The 17,546-nt window shown below is 65.2% G+C and overlaps 1 protein-coding gene across 1 annotated transcript in view; it reads left to right on the top strand.

The window, feature by feature from the left end:
- Positions 1 to 13,011, top strand: part of GNA12 (G protein subunit alpha 12) — a 41,761-nt gene extending 28,750 nt beyond the window's left edge. The window contains exons 3-4 of the mRNA XM_079771201.1: positions 8,401 to 8,451; positions 10,411 to 13,011. Of these exons, the coding sequence (XP_079627327.1) occupies positions 8,401 to 8,451; positions 10,411 to 10,980 (621 nt within the window). The 3' untranslated portion in view covers positions 10,981 to 13,011. The remainder of the gene's footprint in view (positions 1 to 8,400; positions 8,452 to 10,410) is intronic.
- Positions 13,012 to 17,546: the final 4,535 nt, after the last annotated feature.

The following is a 17,546-nucleotide window of genomic DNA, read 5'->3' on the forward strand; positions in this document are numbered from 1 at the left end:
TACGTGAACGGGAGGGGTGTGGTATGCGTGTGCGCGTGCACATCCGTGATGTGTGTATTCTGTGCTGAGAGGAGAGGAGAGGCGAGCAGGGCTGGTGGGGGGGGGGGGGGCTGTGGGCAGGGCAGCCTGGCCGGGCCGGTGAGTGGCCGAGAGGGTCGTAGCAGACGCTTGGTGCTCCCACGTCGGCTCCCCTTCGCGCATGGTCGTGGGGCTGAGAGTGCGCCCCGAGCCGGCCACGCCTTCTGCTCTCGTGTGGGTGCAGCATGGACTGCGCTCTGCGCCTCACTCTTGTGGTGACTGGACGCGTTGCCAGCCTCCCTCCTGTCCACAGGCTGACAGTGTTGAGAGCCGGGCGGTCAGCACAAACCCACGGTGGGTGGAAGCCACGTACAGCTGTGGCCGAGGCGTGGCTTGAGCCCTGAGGTGGCTTCCGAGTGGCCTCTGAGGAAGCCCTGGAGGAGCGGGGAGCAGGCTGTTTGGGTGTCTGGGGAAGAGGGAGGGAGTGTTCTTGCCTGGAGAGGAGCAAGTGCAAAGGGCCTGTGGCAGAGCCAGCCTTGTGTTCCGAGTGCAGCACGGGCGGGAGGCTGGGCCGAGGGAGCAGGTCGGGCGTGTGGAGGGCCTGGTGAGGGCCCGGGAAGGCCGTGGGCTCTGGGGAGAGGAGCGGCGTGGTTTGGTTTTATTTAATAAGGTCGCTTTGGCAGTGCATCAGTAACAGAAACGGAGGCCTGGGGTCGGCTTTTGCAGTAAGCAAGGTGACAGGTGATGGTGGCTCATCAGCGAGGCGGTGGGCAGCGAGAAAGGGTCAGGTCTGTGTCCTTCGAACCAGAGAGGAGCTCCCCGAGTCTCGCTGCCTCCCCTTCCTCTCCCCCCTTCGCCCCCCCCCCCATTGTTGCTCATGTCCGCCTCAGCTGAGGCCCATCACCAGGATGCTGTTTGGGTTTGGGGGAATTTTAAAAAATAAATCTATGCTTCTCAGTGAATGTTCCCTTTTTTAAAAATATATTTTTATTGATTTCAGAGAGGAAGGGAGAGGGAGAGAGAGATAGGAATGTCAATGGTAAGAGAGAATCATCAGTTGGCCGCCTCTTGCACGCCCCCTGTTGGGGATCGAGCCCACAACCCTGACCGGGAACTGAACCAGCGAGCTCTTGGTTCGTGGGTCAGCGCTCAGCCACTGAGCCACGCCAGTTGGCGTGAATGTTCCCCTTTGAAGAGGAGCGTCATCTACCAGCTGTAGTACAGCGTGTGGTCAGACAGTTCAGGTTTTGTGACATAACCCCACAGCTTACTCTTTTGTCTTCAAGGCTTAAAACACACTGGGAAACATCCAGCAGAAGTCGCCGCTTGAGACGGCGGAGAACATGTTGCTCTGAGAGGCAGTTTATTGACACCTTTCAAATGTCCTCTTTGTCCCGGCACCGGCTGTGGGTGGCTCAGTTTCCGAGGCTCCGCTCCGGGACACACCCCTGGGGCGGCCGGGCTGGGTTCCGAGCCCTCGCGGGCGCTCCACCAGCAGCGTCTCGGGGACCCTGTGCCCACAGGGCCCCGGCTCCGCGTCCCCTCTGCCAGCTCCACTCATGAGGGGAGAAAGCTGACGGGGAATGCTTCCTGCCCGTTCCCGCTACAGAGAAGAGAACGGGGCGGCGTCCATTAGTGACGGAGGCTTGATCGCCCAGGGCTTGGCCAGTCGGTCAGTTTCACAGACGTCACCTCTCAGCCTCGGCCCCCCCTGGAACTGCGTCCCACACAGTCTGGGCGCGGGTGGCCGCTCGGCCTGCGTGGCTCTGGGGGGGTGGAGGCAGGTTGACTCACGTGGCCTCTCAGGTGAGCGAGAGCAGTGAGTGAAGGCCCCCCTGAAGCCCTGGCGCCCAGGAGTGACTGCAGCGCAGGCGGCCCACGCCCCTCCCGCCCTCCGTGCTGCGTGTCCTGGGAACGCGTGTCCCACGGAGCAGCATTTAGACCGGAGGCGCTCTGTGTGAGCTCGCTGTTTAGAGCTGAGATGCGCGTGAGTGCGGGCTCCTCCCACCCAAGGGCTGCACAGTGGCCGCGGGGCCGCGGGGAGTGCCGGACGCGGCATTGACTCAGACGCTGGCAAGGCCAGAGGAAGGCATCCCTGTGGGCGGCCCGCTCCTCCGCCAGAGACGCAAACAAACCGCCCCGGGCGGCGGGCAGCAGCTCGGAGTTCCTTCCCGCTCCTCCTGGGCGTGGGATGCGAGCTTCTCTGGGGCCTCGCCTGGCACGGCTGCCCCCCCCCCCCCCGGAGCAGGTGTCTGCTCTGAGCCCCTCACTCCGACAGCAGAGCCTTTGGTGATGTGGAGGGGGGGAGCCTCCGGGCCGCCTGCGTCCCTCCCTCCACGGAGGTCGGGTCGGTGTCTGTGGAGGCCAGCAGCCGGCGGCGGAGCCCTGAGCACAAGCGCCCTTTATGCGCAGCGTCTGCGCCCCCCCCCCCCCCCCCCCCCGCCGTGACCTGTCTCCCTCTGCGCCCGCCGCAGCGCTGCCGTGACTCAGGCCCTGGCACAGGGAAGAGCTCAGAGCCCTCCTGCCCCTTAGTGCCTTGAGGAGGGGGAGGAGGGGGTGACGGGGAGCGGCCAGCGAGGGGCACCCTGTCCTCGGCCTGGTTCTCCCGGCGAGGGGGCGGGTTAGCTCCCCTGGCAGCCAGGCCACCTCGGGATGGTTTGCCGTCCTGGTGCCGACGCCTGGCGTGTGGCCTTTCTGGTCCGTCCACGGGTAGCCGCCGCCCTGCACGTGGGCGTGAGAGCGGCCTTCGGGGTGGCACGGCCCTCTTGGCCTCAGGCAGGGCGACTCCCAGGCCGTGGCTTCTTCCCTGGGAGGCGGGATGGCGCACGAGGTTGGGCAGATGTGATGATGCGTGGCACAACCTTGCGGGACCTCCATGGAGAGGCTGCTACTGGCGCGTGGTCTCTGCTGACGGCCCCACGATCTTTCAGGAACCTGGCGGGGGGCATGTCCCAGCTGGCACTGCGGGCCCGGTCATGCCTCCTGCACTGACCGTGTCCAGCCGGCTCCCCAGCCTCTGCCCGAGCGCGCTGGCTTCGCACGGCTCCGCGCGGCTCGGCTGGCACTGGGCGGGGGCCACCGTGGGGAGGAGGGGAGAGCATGGGCGGGTGGTGTTGGTGGGTGGCTGGGCAGCTGGGCAGCTGGACGTGCCCCCTATCTCCACCGTCCTGCCCTCGTGGGCATGACAGATGGGACGGCGCGCGGGGCTGGGAATTTAAGTGTGGTCTGCAGAGCGAGGGCCCGACCCGTCTACCCAGCGGGAGGCGTGTTCTAGTTGCTGTCGCTCACGTGCACGCAGTGCTGACACCTCATTCCGCAGCCTGTGGGCAGCTGTGCACGGAGCGGTGGTCAGCAGACCCAGGCCTGCGGAGGGGGACCCAGGTGTGCGTGAGCGGACACCTGCACGTGGGGCTGGGAGCGTAGAGAAGTGATGATCGGGGGACAGGCCCGGTGGCCGCAGGGTGCTCTGTCACCCCTTCCTTCCTGTCACCGGACACTCAGTGAAAAGCACCCTGCCCTGTGTGGGCCTCAGGCGCTGCCCCCGCGGCAGCTTCCTTAGGACCCTCACCCACCCCAGCCCTCACCGTCACCTTCGGGCCTGTGGGCGGGGGGTGGGGGAGGGGGCTTAGACAGCTCCTCTGTCCCGTGTCCCAGCCTGGGGGCAGCTCTGAGCCGGGCCACCTCCCAGGCTTCTGGGCGGGAGACGGTGGAGCGGCCTGCGCGCAGGGAGCCCGCGGTCTGGGCTGGGACTGCGTGACCGTCTGCGCAGACGCCCTTCCCTCGACGGTGCAGCTGGAAAGGGCGCCCACGGGTGAGTCCAGGTGCCAGCAAAGGGGCGGCTTGGTGAGGCCTGTGCTTTTGTGACTTGGTTTCGATTGTGTGGTTCTGGACCCAGAACAACCAGCTGTCCCAGCATGCGTCATGGCTGTGCCGGGACCAGGCCGCCCTGTCGGAGCGAGGAAGCTCCCATCTGCAGGCCCCCCAACAACTGTTGTGGGGAGGGGCCCTGTGCCCCGGGGGCTGACAGCCCTTCGTCATCCGGGCCCTGCAAGCGAGCTGGGCGGGCGCCCGACAGAGGCCTGGGCGGTCCTGGGGGGGTGGGGTGGCGGCAGCTAAACTTACTCCCCGAGATGCTGCTGGGGAAGGAAGTGAGCCGGGTTGGAGGGAGGCGTGGGAAAGACTTAAAGGGACAGTGTCCTGCTGGTGCGTGCGGGGTGCTTGATGGACCTGCCAGGCTGTGGCGTGGCGTCCTCGGCCTTGCCGTGGCCACAGGTGGGCGTCCTGCTGTGTCTGGGGAAGGCGTGGGGCTGACGCGGCGCGTCCTGTGGCAGGTCATCGTTCGGGCGGAGGAGGGGACGTGTACAAACAGGGTAAGTCGGGGCCCACACGGGCAGCACTACTAAGCGTCGGCCCGAGTGGCGGTAACGTGAGCTCGCGCCCTCAGGTCCCGCGTGTTCTCAGGCACCCCACACCTCCTCGTTCCCCGTTCCCCGAGGAAGAGCGGGACGGCGGGAGAGAACAGCCAAGGGCCAGCGCCCGCACCCCACAGGGTCCGCGGCCACACGCTCACGGCACCTGGCTCGCGGGCTTCCCTCTGGACAGCGGCCGCCAACCTCTGGGACCTCACGGACGCCAGCGGCCCGCGGCTCACCGGTTGGCGACCGCTGCTCTGGACTCAGCGCCCCCCCGAAGCACAGGGCTCTCTGTGTGGCTCGTGCCTCTTTAGGATTGCGTGCTGATGTCACTGCTGTGCATCCGGGGTCTAAGATGAAGCCTCTGCTGCTTCCTGGTGGCAGGAGGGTGGAGGGGCAGGGGCGCCCTGTCACGGGCTTTGAGAAGCGTGGCTGAAACCGTCAGCGGTTTAAAAGCCCCGAGCCCATCACGCTGCCCGCACTCGCCGCAGCCCCCCCCCCCCCCCATCCCCGGGGCCTCTCGCTGCCGCCACCTGCACAGCCACCCGCTGGCCTGGGCTCGCTGCTCGGTTCCCTTCCTGGGTGTCCCCGCCTGTGAGCCCTAAACCGTGCTGAGGAGCCATACAGCGTGCCACGTGGGCAAGTAACTTGCCCACGGCGCCTGTCCTGTCGTCGGAAGCGGGTGCCAGGGCCCTGCCTCGGGTTCCGTTGAGGTTAACGAGTGGGTGTGCGAGCGGCACCGGGAGCCGGAGTCACTGCGCGCTAAGAGGCTGCAGATCGCCTCGGACGCGTCTCGAGGTCACCGCTGCGTTTGGAGGGTCTCAGGGTGCTGGTTCCTTGGCACACCCCACCCCACGTCTCACGGCGCCACCGTGTGTCCGTGCCCTGCGCCAGTGCAGCGGCGGTCTCCCGGGTGGTCTCCGTGCCATGGCTGGAGGCCTTGGGGCGGGTCTCCTCCCCTCCTTCCCTCGAGGGTGCGTGCGCGTCGCTGCTGTCATCCCGCAGTGGCTGGCTGCAGACCTGCTCGCGTACCCGTGTTTTCTGATTCTCTCAGCTTTAACCTCTGATCGGTGACTCGGGCGTGGGGTGCTGCGTGCGTGGAGGGGCTGCTCTGTGGAATGAGTGAGCCACACGCAGGGGCTGCCCCCGCGGAGCCTTCCAGCCAGCTTCCGACCCACCACCGATGGAGTCGGCCGTGCCGCGCCCAGGCGGGAGGCCCTGAGGTCTGCCAGGGCCTCAGGCTCTGCCTGCGCGGCAGGCGGCGCATCCTGAGTGCTGGTGAAGTGAGCGCCTTTCTCCGGCTCATCTGCCGTCCGTCCTCCGGGTGAAGTCTGCAGCTTTGTGCCATTCCCTCTTTGGAGAGGTTTATTACGGTTGCGTTTCCGATTCTTTACCTGTTCCAGACAGCCTCCGTCAGACGTGGGCCCCATACGCCCTGTAGCTTGTCTTCCCTCCCCCTGCAGAGCGTCTCTGGCGGAACAGAGGCTCTGAACTTCAATGGTACCAACATGGGCTTCTTCAGAAGTGACTTTGGGTGGCCTGTGCTTTTGGTGTCACGTCCAAGAACTCTTCACCCAGCTCAGCGTCCAGAGGGCGATGCAGAGCTGTCTTCTCCATTGCGAGGGGGGAACACACACCTACAGACGCGATAGAGCGCAGGGCGCTGACGCACGCGCTGCGCCCACGTCAGTCCCGGTGCTGACCCCGCACTGTCGCTGTGTAAGGCGGGCCATCAAGGGAAATGGGGGACAGGCACACGGGGCCTCTCTGTACTGTCCCTGTAGCTTCCTGTGCATCTAGAATTATTGCAGAATACAAAATGGATAGCAAAAGGAAAACATCGTAAGAGTGTGTCTTTTCACGCTGATTCCTGCCTTTTAGCGTGTCTTGTGATTTTCTGCTGAAAGCTGGACATAATGTGTCAGTTGCTGCAGCCACATCTCTGGCCCCGGTAGGCTGTGATTCTGTGTGTTCGCCTGTCTCTGTGGGCGGGGCCCCAGTGAGCCGCGAGGCCAGTTCTCAGAGGGATCTCAGGAGAGGGGCTGACGTTCAGTTTGCTCAGCTCTTTCCTCGTGAGGACAAGACCTCTCCACGGCAGACCGGGACAGTGAGGTGTCTACGCCGAGTGCGCGAGCGTCCTGAGCACGACTTTCTCCACGTTTGCTGTGTTTGGAGTTTGTGAGCTTCTTGAAATCTGTAAATTTATCTCTTTCACCAAATTAGGAAAATGTTGTTTTTATACAAAAAGCATTCTCTCTGCCTGGCTCTCCGATCCTGTTCGATTCCAGTTACGGTGTAAGGCCTGCTGCGGTCCCACGGGGGCCAGGGCTGCTGTCCTCTGTGGTGAATCTTTGTTTATTATTCTTGTGTCAAAGCTCACGAATTCCTTCTGGCTCATGTCCAGTCTGTTAAGTCCGTCCACTAATTTTTCTCTTTTAGATACTGTACATTTAACGTCTACAGCTTCTACGCGGCGCTCTTTATATTCCCTGTGTACCTGCGAAGGTTTTTTATGTCTTTATCCATGGTAAGCATGTTGTTGCCTCGTTGAACCTAACTGTAACAGCTGCTTTAGAGCCTTTGTCTAGTAATCCCAATACCCGGGTTATTTGAGTTGGTGTCTGTTGACTTTTCTCCCTGAGGACAGTGCCGTTTTCCTGGCTCTCGGCACAGTGAGGGATTGTGGGTGGCATCCTGGACATTGCGAATGTTGTCGCAGGGCCTCCAGGTGCTGTTCTGTCCGCCAGCGAACGCTGGTTTTGCTCTAGCGGACAGTCACCGAGGTGAGACCAGTGCCAGTTCTGTCCTCTGGCGTGGGTGGGGGCTAAGCGCGCACGCTTCCCGGGGGAGGGCCGCAGTCTCCATCGTGAGCTCCGAAGGCCTGAGCGGCAGGCGGGCGGTGAGGGGGAGGATTTCAGGGAGGAGGGCCACGGGCAGGTTTGCCGGGGGCGCCACAGCTCTTACCTCGCAGCTGTTTCCTGTCCGCGTGGGAGAGGCAGGGGCTGCAGACAAAGCAAGAGCACGGACAGCAGCCAGCGGACGCGGCGGGACGCACTGCCTCCCGTCCCAGATCCTGGCTTTCCCGCTTCACGGGCTGCGAGTAGGAGGGGAGGGGCCGGCAGTCACGTGGCAGAGGCAGGCTGCGGGAGGGGAGGGGAGGTGTCTTTCTCCCTGGAGCTGTGGGTGCCTTCCGCGCAGAGCAGACGGTCCCAGTCAACGCCCACGGCCTCCTGTTGTGGGGCGGGGGGCTGCGTTCGCTCAGCGTGCTCTGTGTGCCGCAGGAAGACTGTCCCACCCGCAACAAGGCAGCCAGAGGCCTTCGTTGTAGAATGGGAGCTGGTCCTTCCCGAAGGAAGTGGACTCGGCGCCTCCTCCGGGCGGCCCGCTGGACAAGTGGGGAAGACCCCTCAGAGCTGGTGTGCTGTCCTCCAGCTCCTTTCCTCGCTCCTCCCTCTCGTTCCCCTCCAGAGGTCCAGATGGCGCTGCCGCGGGTGTGGGTTGTGCCGCCTTGCTTTTCCCAAGATGCAGCCCGCCTCCCGCAGAGCCTCAGTGAAGGAGCAGAGGCCTAGACCCGCGAGAGCCCTGGGCCGCGAGACACACCTGGGCCATGAGACATACCGGGGCCGCGAGAGCCCTGGGCCACGAGAGTCCTGGGCCGCGAGAGCCCTGGGCCGCGAGAGCCCTGGGCCGCGAGAGCCCTGGGCCGCGAGAGCCCTGGGCCGCGAGAGTCCTGGGCCGCGAGAGTTGGGCTCCAGGGACCGCTCAGAGCTCCCATCCCTATGGGGCGTGCACTCCGGCCATCCTACTTCTCAGGAACACGTGTGCGTGCTTTTCACTGGCCGCTCCTCTAGACGTGTCTCATCCCCCGCGAGTGCCCTTGCACGGTGGCCCGGCACATCGTCCTAGCGAGTTCCGTGGGCCAGGCTGGGCTGCAGCTGACACTGCGCTTGACTGTGTTCCTCCCTGACAGGGCGAGTCGGTGAAGTACTTCCTGGACAACCTGGACCGGATCGGCCAGCTGGTGAGTACAGACCCGCCCGCCCGAGACTCTGGGAACAAAGCAGCTCGGGCGGCTCGGGCTCCGCTGGACTGCGGAGCCGGTTGGCTGTGCCAGGTGACCTTGGAGAGGACGATGCCCGCCCAAGTGCTCGGGGGAGGGTCACCCCGTTCCCGCGAGGGAACTCCACTCCTGTTCATGGACCGCCAGTCCTGCTGGCTGACGTGGGAGGCGGTGTTTCTGCAAGAATCCCTTAGCGGGTCCCCGTGAGGGGGACGGGCATTGTCACCTCTTCTTGGGGAGACTCACACGTGTGCGAACAGAGCGCTGCTGAGCCCTGGCTGGTCCGGCTCAGCCGATAGAGCGTCGGCCTGCGGGTTTAAGAGTCCCAGGTTCGATTCTGGTCAAGGGCATGTGCCTCAGTTGCAGGCTCTGGCATTAGGCAACCAATCGATGTGTCTCTTTCACGGCGGTGTTTCCCTCTCTCTGTCTCTCCCCCTTCCTTCCACTCTCTCTAAAAATCAGTGGAAAAAGATCCTCAGATGAGGATTAACAACAACAACTAATTAATTAATTTTAAAATGAGAGCTGCTTAAAAAAAAAAAGTCCATGAAACCCCAGGTTGAACAATTATCCCTTGTGGTCCGTCTTGTTCCATCAGCCCCACCCCTCCCCAGGAGCATATCTGTGGTTATATTAGTTCATCAATAATACTCAGAGCCTGTCTCCGAAAGGTGAGACTCCAGAAGTCAGAGCCACCCGCCCTGTCGCTCCGGGAAACTGCAGCCATTCCTAACGCCAGCCAGCCGGCAGCCGGCCGGGGCTGTCCCGCTCCTCGCGCGTGTCCGTGGGTGCCGCCACTCCCGCAGCCAGTCCACGCGCCGCGGTGCGGGTCACTCAGACCGCTCCCCTGCGCTTCCCCTCCGGCTCTTCTCTTTCCCTTGCTGACATACCTGCATGGTCTCTCCCCTGCGGCTTCTCCCTCCACCTGCAGCGGGTCCCGTCTGCCCTGCGCATGGGTGGCTGGTCCTGAGGCGTTGCTGTCCCTGTGTGTTTGGGGAGACTGCTCCTGAGCACCCCCGTGGGGGTCACGTGGGTCGCAAAGGGGTGACTCGGGGCTCTGAGACTTCCCACGCCCGCCTGCCTGCCTGGGGCTGAAGACTTGAAGCTCTCCCTCCAAGAAGCCCCTGGGATGTGCGGAGACCTGAGTCCCACGGGCTCCTAGCGAGGCTGGGGTGCATGTGCTCCGGGAGTTAGGGGAGTAACGGGCAGCCGCGGCGGAGAAACAAACACATACGGCTGTTCCTGTGGCGAAGACAGAGGGCAGGTGTTTCCCGGAGCAGTGAGGGCCGGGTGCCTGACTCCCCCCACCCCCCACCCCCCGTGACTCCCTCGGGCTAAAGCAGCCCCAGCCCGCTGTCCCGGCACCTCTCGCTTCTACCAGCAGCGAGGCCTTCGGTATTGGGTTCGACTTCTCAGGGGCCTCTTGACTGCCTCTCCTCCCCGGCCCGTTCCCCTCTCCTGGCTCTCCCCCGCCCCCTCTGAGCTCTCCGGCCCCCCCCCCCACCGCCCTCTCCCGGCTCTCCCCCCCAATCCCCCCGCCGCGCGCCCTCTCTAAGCTCCCCTCTCCCCGCCCCCTCTGAGCTCTCTGCGCCCCCCCCCCACTGCCCTCTCCCGGCTCTCCCCCTCCCCCGCCCCCTCTGAGCTCTCCGGGGCCCCCCCCCACCGCCCTCTCCCGGCTCTCCCCTCCACTCCCCCTGCCGCGCGCCCTCTCTAAGCTCCCCTCTCCCCACCCCCTCTGAGCTCTCCGCGCCCCCCCGCCACTGCCCTCTCCCGGCTCTCCCCCTCCCCCGCCCCCTCTGAGCTCTCCGGGCCCCCCCCCCCCACCGCCCTCTCCCGGCTCTCCCCCCCCACTCCCCCCGCCGCGCGCCCTCTCTAAGCTCCCCTCCCCCGCCCCCTCTGAGCTCCGCCCCTGTCTTGCAGAACTACTTCCCCAGCAAGCAGGACATCCTGCTGGCCAGGAAGGCCACCAAGGGCATAGTGGAGCACGACTTCGTGATCAAGAAGATCCCCTTCAAGATGGTGGACGTGGGCGGCCAGCGGTCCCAGCGCCAGAAGTGGTTCCAGTGCTTCGACGGGATCACGTCCATCCTGTTCATGGTGTCCTCCAGCGAGTACGACCAGGTGCTCATGGAGGACCGGCGCACCAACCGGCTGCTGGAGTCCATGAACATCTTCGAGACCATCGTCAACAACAAGCTCTTCGTCAACGTGTCCATCATCCTCTTCCTCAACAAGACGGACCTGCTGGTGGAGAAGGTGCGCAGCGTCGCCATCAGCAAGCACTTCCCCGACTTCCGCGGCGACCCGCACCGGCTGGAGGACGTGCAGCGCTACCTGGTGCAGTGCTTCGACCGCCGGCGCCGGAACCGCAGCAAGGCGCTCTTCCACCACTTCACCACGGCCATCGACACGGAGAACATCCGCTTCGTGTTCCACGCCGTCAAGGACACGATCCTGCAGGAGAACCTCAAGGACATCATGCTGCAGTGAGGGCCCGGCCCCGCCCTCCGGCCCGCGCAGCGCCGCCAGCACCTGCGGGAGCGGCCACGCGGGCGGAGGACGGGGCTGCGATGAGCTACTGAATCCTGGGGAGGTACACTACTGAGACGCCGGCGGCAGCCGGCGGGACTGCTGTCGAGTGGCGTGGCTTTCCACAGAAACGCCGTGTGCATGCCGGCGTGTGCCCAGGTGTGTGTCCGTGTGCATGTGTGCGCGCATGTGCGTGCGCGTTCTCTAACACCAGCACCGAGCGCCGGCCTGCCCGGCTCCCTCTAACCTGCAGGTCTTCCTGCCACTAACCCAGAGCCCTGCCTCGCCGTAGCGTGTAGGCGACCCAGTGCACAGACGCAGGCCAGTGCGGCGCCGCGGGGTCTTGGTGCCCCTCCCAGAGGGAACACGTTGCCTTTTAAAACTCCTGTGCCACGTCCCGGAGCCCCCAGGCTGTGAGACGGAGCCCAAGGCCCAGCCTGGGGTGGGGTGGGCTCCTGGCGTGTCGTGCCTTAATGCCTGGGGCGCTGCCTCCTGCCTGTCACCTTGCCCGCCGCATGGACAGGGCGCGTCCCTCCACGTAGCACTCGGCGGTGCTTATTACGCTGACCGCCCTGCCCTGCCCTGCCCCCCTCTCCCCCCGCGAAGACACACCGCCGGCCTTGCAGGTGGCTGCTCCTCTGCGTCGCCTCGTACCTGCAGGTGGCCGCTGTGGCGCAGCCCCGGCTTCCTGTCCGCGGCGTCTGGGCGCTGCAGGGTTAGCACAGCCCGTGCCCAGCAGGCGGCCTGTGCACCGCAGACACTGACCTTCAGGAAGCCCCGACCCGCACCACCCTGGGTCCTGCAGACTGCCACCACCCCAGTGCCTCTTCCAGCCGGTCCCTTCCCGGGCCGCCCTCCATCCGGGTCCTGTGCAGGCTCTGCCTCTAGAATTCCACACAGCACGTGCTCCCAGCTCAGGGTGCCGCGGGCCCGGTGGAGGCCCACCCCGGCAGGTGCCACACTGTTCAGTGCATTGCATTCCACTGCCCGCTGCGGGCCACTCCATGCGGTTCTCGGGGGGTGGGGCTCGCCTAGCACTTGAGAGGGAAGGAAAGAGCTTCCTCGCTCGCCGGCACCAGAACTCACTGGCTTAGCCACACCGGGGCCTGGTCCTAAGGCCACCCTGGGCCCCTCCTGTGTCCCTTGGCGCCTCCCTCGGCTCCATGTCAGCAGGCCCAGCACACATGAGTCTGTGGCAGGGGCTGACCCAGAGGGGAGGGAGGACGCCCACTCCTGAGTCACCTTGTCACCGTGTTTAGCGAGGAGACACACAGCGTGAGAGTCCCCGGTGCGTGTGCCGAGGGTCGGCTCTGGTTAGAAAGAAGTTGCTGATTGGGTGCCGCCCCCTGTGGCTCTCCACGAGCCGAGGCTGTGGCCCAGGCCCGGCTGTGTGGCCTGGAGGGGTGGGGCACAGGGCAGCTCAGGCAGGCGGTTCTGAGGTCGCGGTCGCCTTCGGTGACGGGGGCGCCGGGTCTCGGGTGTGAGGAGCAGGCTGGTCCTCCCCGACCGGGAAACGGGGCTCAGGAGAGGCTGCTGGGTCCCGGCTGGGCCCTTGGGCCCTGAGCGCTTTGCCTGTAGTCAGGCTGACCCGTTTGCTCGCTCACTTCCATGTGAGTGTGAGGACTGTGACCGCGTTGAGCGGGGCGGGATGGCCCGGAGGCCAGGACCCCGACCAGCTCGGCCACCCCTCACCCCTGTGGGCTTCTCGCCGAGCCCGGGCGTCCCCGGCTGAGGAGGGTGTCCCCGGCACTGCTCTAAGTCCTGGGGGCGCCTAACCGGAGAAGAAGTTACAGTTTGTGAGGCTGAACTAAACCATTTACAACTTTCTACACATAGACTAGTCCTTGTTTCTGAAGCCTCGGCTTTTGTAATTTTTTATCTTAATTTCACTGTCACCCCTGATTATTGTCTTTTGTATTGAGATGGAGGAGCAGGAGGTAGTGGTGCCTCATCTATTATTGCAAAAATGTAACAATAAACTTCCTCAAATAAGACGCGCTTCTCCGTTTCTCCCGCTTACACTGTACACGTAAGAACACGTGGGGTTGCTGAAGTATTTCAGCTGCTCAGTCTGTAGCTGTTCCAGATGCTGAGCGACAGCGCTGCGATGATCGCACTCCAGCGCATTTCTTTCCTTACGAGTCGGGTTATTAATTCCCCGAGCAGGCACCGATCTGGAGGCAGGATCCTCAGCGTGGCCGTGACCCCCGGGAGGACAGTCACCCCCGCAGGTGAGCGCGGCGTTAGGACGGGGTGTCTGCGTGGGCTCCAGGCGGCCCTCGCACCGGATTGGCGCGGCTGCGAGCGTCTGGTTTGCCGTTGGACCGCCTCCAGCCTCTCGGTGTTGATTAAAGTAAATCCTTACTTTTTCTCTGCTCAGTAGAGAGTACCACTCAGCCCGGCAGCGTGCTCAGGGGCTGAGCATCGACCTACAAACCAGGAGGTCACGGTTCGATTCCCAGTCAGGGCACAGGCCCAGGCTGCAGGCTCGACCCCCGGTGTGGGCGTGCAGGAGGCAGCCGATCAATGATTCTCTCTCATCATGGATGTTTCTCTCTCTCCCTCTCTGAAATCAATAAAAATACACTTTAAAAAATACCACTCAGCACTCAGAACCAACATTAAGTTCAGTTTTCAGACCCAAAAATTAAGCCAGTGACGCTGACGCGGGTCTGCTCGCAGGCTCACTGCGATGAGAACCAGGTTTTGCTCCACGTGCCAACGGCCGGCCGCATGGCGGCTGGCACGGCCTCCAAGCACAGCTTCCCATGGGCAGGAGTGGCGAGACGCCCCCAGTGGTGACCACCGGCTGCGCGGGATCCGCTGTGGAACGAGGGCGAGAGGCTGTCGCGTGCTGGCCGTTTCCCCACTGACAGACGGGCGGGAGCGGCGTGGAGGGAGATGGCCATGGTGCCTCCCGCCCAGCTGCCCCCTGGCCACCTGCTTCCCCTGCCCCAGCAGCTCCTCCCACGACCGGCTGAGCTGAGAGAGGCCTACACTCGACGCTCATTTCCGACAGGTGTTACCTGAGCAGGTGTGAGGACGGGAGGATGGTCGCCCTTGTTGCTATAAGACAGTGCAGGGAGAGGGATGCGTGGGCTCAGACCCACCGAGGCCGCCCGGACACCTCCTGCTGCTCTCTTTGGCCTCCTGTTGGCAGGTGAGTGTGCCCCCAGGTGTTAGGACCAGGCCCCGCTGACCACGGGCCAGTGGGAGGCCATAAACATGGACACATGGTGAGGACAGCTCGGTGCTGAGAATGTCCGTGAACCCACAGGGATGCCGAGGTGGCCTCGCTGAGATGACGTTGACGCTGTGTTCTGGGCAGAAGCTGGTACGGGTGGGGGGTGCGTGCAGGAGAGATGCGCTCAAGATGCGGGTGCTGTCTGGAGTCCAGGAGCCAGGGAGGCAGGGCCTGCGAGGGCCGAGGGGCCCCCAGGGGACGGGCCGAGAGCCCGGGGTGCCAGGCCTGGCCCAGCTCCACACGACACAGTGGATTAAAGTGCTTGGGTGATGGCCTCCCGTGGGACCGGCTGACTTGGTTTCTGGTTGGCTGGTTGAGAGCCTGGTGTCCTGGGGGGCTGGGGCCCACAGCCGGCCTTGCGGCCTCTCCGAGGCCACTCCCTGGGCCGAGGAGGCGGACACTGCGTTCGGGCGCCTCCGCTGAGCCGGTCCTGGCCGCCTGGCCTTCATCACAGCGGGGAACTGGGTGGACACGGAGTGGACATTTCTTGGAAACTGCTTTTTAAAATAGCCCCTGCCCGAGCTTGTTTTCATTTGCCTCTTTACCCGAGAAGCTGGTCTAAAAATAAACCTGTTATTCCGGGTTCTCGTTAATCAAGGTGCTCGGCGAGGGGGCTGCTGGCCGTTTCTCCCTGATTTACGGGGTTTCAGCAGCTCTTCGCGCGCAGCTTGGCGAAGCGGAGGGTCTCCTGGCTCGTTCCCAGCATTGAGCTTTCCTGGCCTTCGTTCCGAGGGCCATACACTGGCCAGAAGCTGGTTTCCTTGCAGCGGGCTCCTCTGTTCAGTGGCCCCACTGAGCCAGGACTAATCCAGTTACCCGTGGGCCGGGGCGGGGACAGTGGCCCGGACCAGGCCTGTGCTGGCTCCCGGGCCCCCAGGCCACCCCGGGGTCCCTTCGCCTGCCCGGGGAAGCCCTGCTCCTCCCTGCTCCTCCCTGCTCCTCCCGGCCTCCGGGATAAAAATATTCCTGCCGGGACGCGCCCTCTCTGTGCACACAGGGCCTCGGAGCGGCAGCTGGGGCCTGTTTAGGTTGGCATCTTCGCCCGAGGCTGGCCACCCACCTGGCCGCGGGGACCTCCCGAGTCTGGGGGAAGGTGCAGCAGCTGCTCTCAGGACCAGGCCGGGCAGGGCCGAGCGGCCGCCGGGAGCCAGCTGCGTCTCCCACCTGGCGCCTCCTTCCTGCTCACACTGCCCAGGTGCTTCTCTAGGAAAGACCCAGAGCCCAGGGGTCGGTGCCAACCAGGCCTGCTCAGCAGCCCCCAGCTGTGCGGCCTCGGGGAGCCCCCAGCCCAGCGGGCCTCCTGGGCCACAGCAGGGCATCGCCCGGCGGGGCGCTTCTAGACTGAGGCTGATGGTGGCCGCGCTCCCAGGGGAGGGGTTCCAGCAGCCGCCCGGCCCGGCGGGTCTGCAGAGCCGCTGCGTGGCCCGTGTTGGACCTTCCGTGTGCGCCGCCCGGAGCACCCGGAGCACCCGGAGCATGTGGCCTTTGGACGTGGTGGGGTGTCGTTTGTACCCGGAGCTGTAACATGACCGGTGGCTAAGCCGGTGTGTGCCTATGTTTTTCTCTAAGCCATTTTGGAGATTTATTTCCTCCCAGAAAAGGCTGAGTCAGATGTCCCATGGGCCAGTATCAGCAAGGCCACATCCCTCCTCCCTGCCCCACGCTCCCCAACCGTGGGCCCCCCGCAGCGAGGCTAACTTCACTGGCCGGTCTGCTGGGGCTGTGGGTGGGGCGGGGCTTAAGTTGGGTAGGCGGGGCCTAGGTGGGTGGGATAGGGCTTGGCTGGGGCGGGCGGAAGGATCCAGAATGATTCTGAAGTGACTTTGGCCCTGGGGAGAAAGGGAAACAGAGGCCAGGAATCGGGGAGTCGGGGCTGGCGGAGGGGATGTGTCCCTGCGACGGGCCTGGCTGCTGCCCCTTCATCAGGCCGCAGCGGGGCGTGTGTGCAAGTTCCCGGGCTGGACTGCTGGCCGCGTCGCACACGGGAGCTGCGGGAGGGACTGGCTGACCCCTCGCCCCGCAGGCTCCCGCCCGCTGGCAGCTCGGGGACCGGCGCCCTGAGCGTCACCCTGTCCGTTCACAGGGCATCTCCGTCTCCGAGGGTTCCTCTCAGCCCCTCCTGGGATCCACCCGAGGCCCGGGAGGCTCTGCGGCGAGTGGCTGCTCCCGCCCACTCGGCAGGGCTTTGGGGCCACAGCTGAGAGCCGAGGCCGGGGGCACAGACGGACGGACAGACAGACAGACGTGCTGGGAGTGCGGGACCGTGCTCCTCCCCGGCCGCCGAGACACTCAGCCCGTGTGACCGGGACGGGCTTCCTCTGAAACAGGGCCGATCGCCACTCAGAACCCCGGGGCCCGGCAGCCGCCGCCGGTTCTCAGCCCACAGGAGGCCTGGGGGGGCCGGTGGGAGGACCCCGTCTCCTCGCTCCTGTCCCGGCCCCGCCCGTGGGAGCAGGCCCGTGGCCCCGGAAAGGCCAGCTCTGGCTCCTGGGGGACACCTTCCTCAGAAGGGGCAGCGGCCACGGCCAAACCCTCCGCCGAGTTTTAACTCAGACATCCCGGTGACCTGCCCCGTTCCAGCGAGTGACCTTTGGGAGACCCGGCCGATGAGGTCACGGGGGCCGGAAGGGGCGGGTTCTCCCACGTTTCCCATCTCACCTGCGCTGGGCGCACCCCGCCGTCCTCCCTGGGCCTGGGCGGGTCTTGCTAGACGGTGGCCATGCCTCCGCAGCCCGCCAGGGGAGTGCCCGTCCAGTCGGAATCCTGCCCTTGGAACCAGCCCCGCGGGAGGAAGCCCGGGCCTGGCCGACCGAGCGAGGCCCCGCCTCCTGGGGGCGGACCCCGCGGCCAGGCTCCGCCCACACCACAGGCTCCGCCCACACCGCAGGTTGGGGGGGGTGGAGGATAGGATGCCCTGCGGTGCCTCACGCCGCCGGCAGAGGGCAGCACGGCCACGCAGGCTGGACGGACAGGAGCGCCTGCCTCGGGGCCTGTTGGGGCTGCCCTCCCTCTGGGACAGACAGACAGACGCCTCTCGTCCCTCCTCCTCCCCAGCGCTACCTGCCCCAGGCTCCAGGCTAAGGATGCAGTAAGCCCTCGGGGCTCGGCACCCCGCGGTCCCACAGGGCAGACAGGGCCGAGGTCTGGGGTGGGGCGGGGGTTCCGCCTCGTCCAGGCTGAGCGCCCCCTGCAGGACGCAGCCAGGGGCAGCTCCTCAGGCCCAGCAGGTGGCCGAGTTCAGGGCATGTGACCTGAGGGGCGGCCGGGCAGCCCCACGGGACCC

The sequence above is a fragment of the Cnephaeus nilssonii genome, assembly GCF_951640355.1.
Source record: "Cnephaeus nilssonii genome assembly, chromosome: 5".
In the NCBI taxonomy this organism is placed as follows: Eukaryota; Metazoa; Chordata; class Mammalia; order Chiroptera; family Vespertilionidae; genus Cnephaeus; species Cnephaeus nilssonii.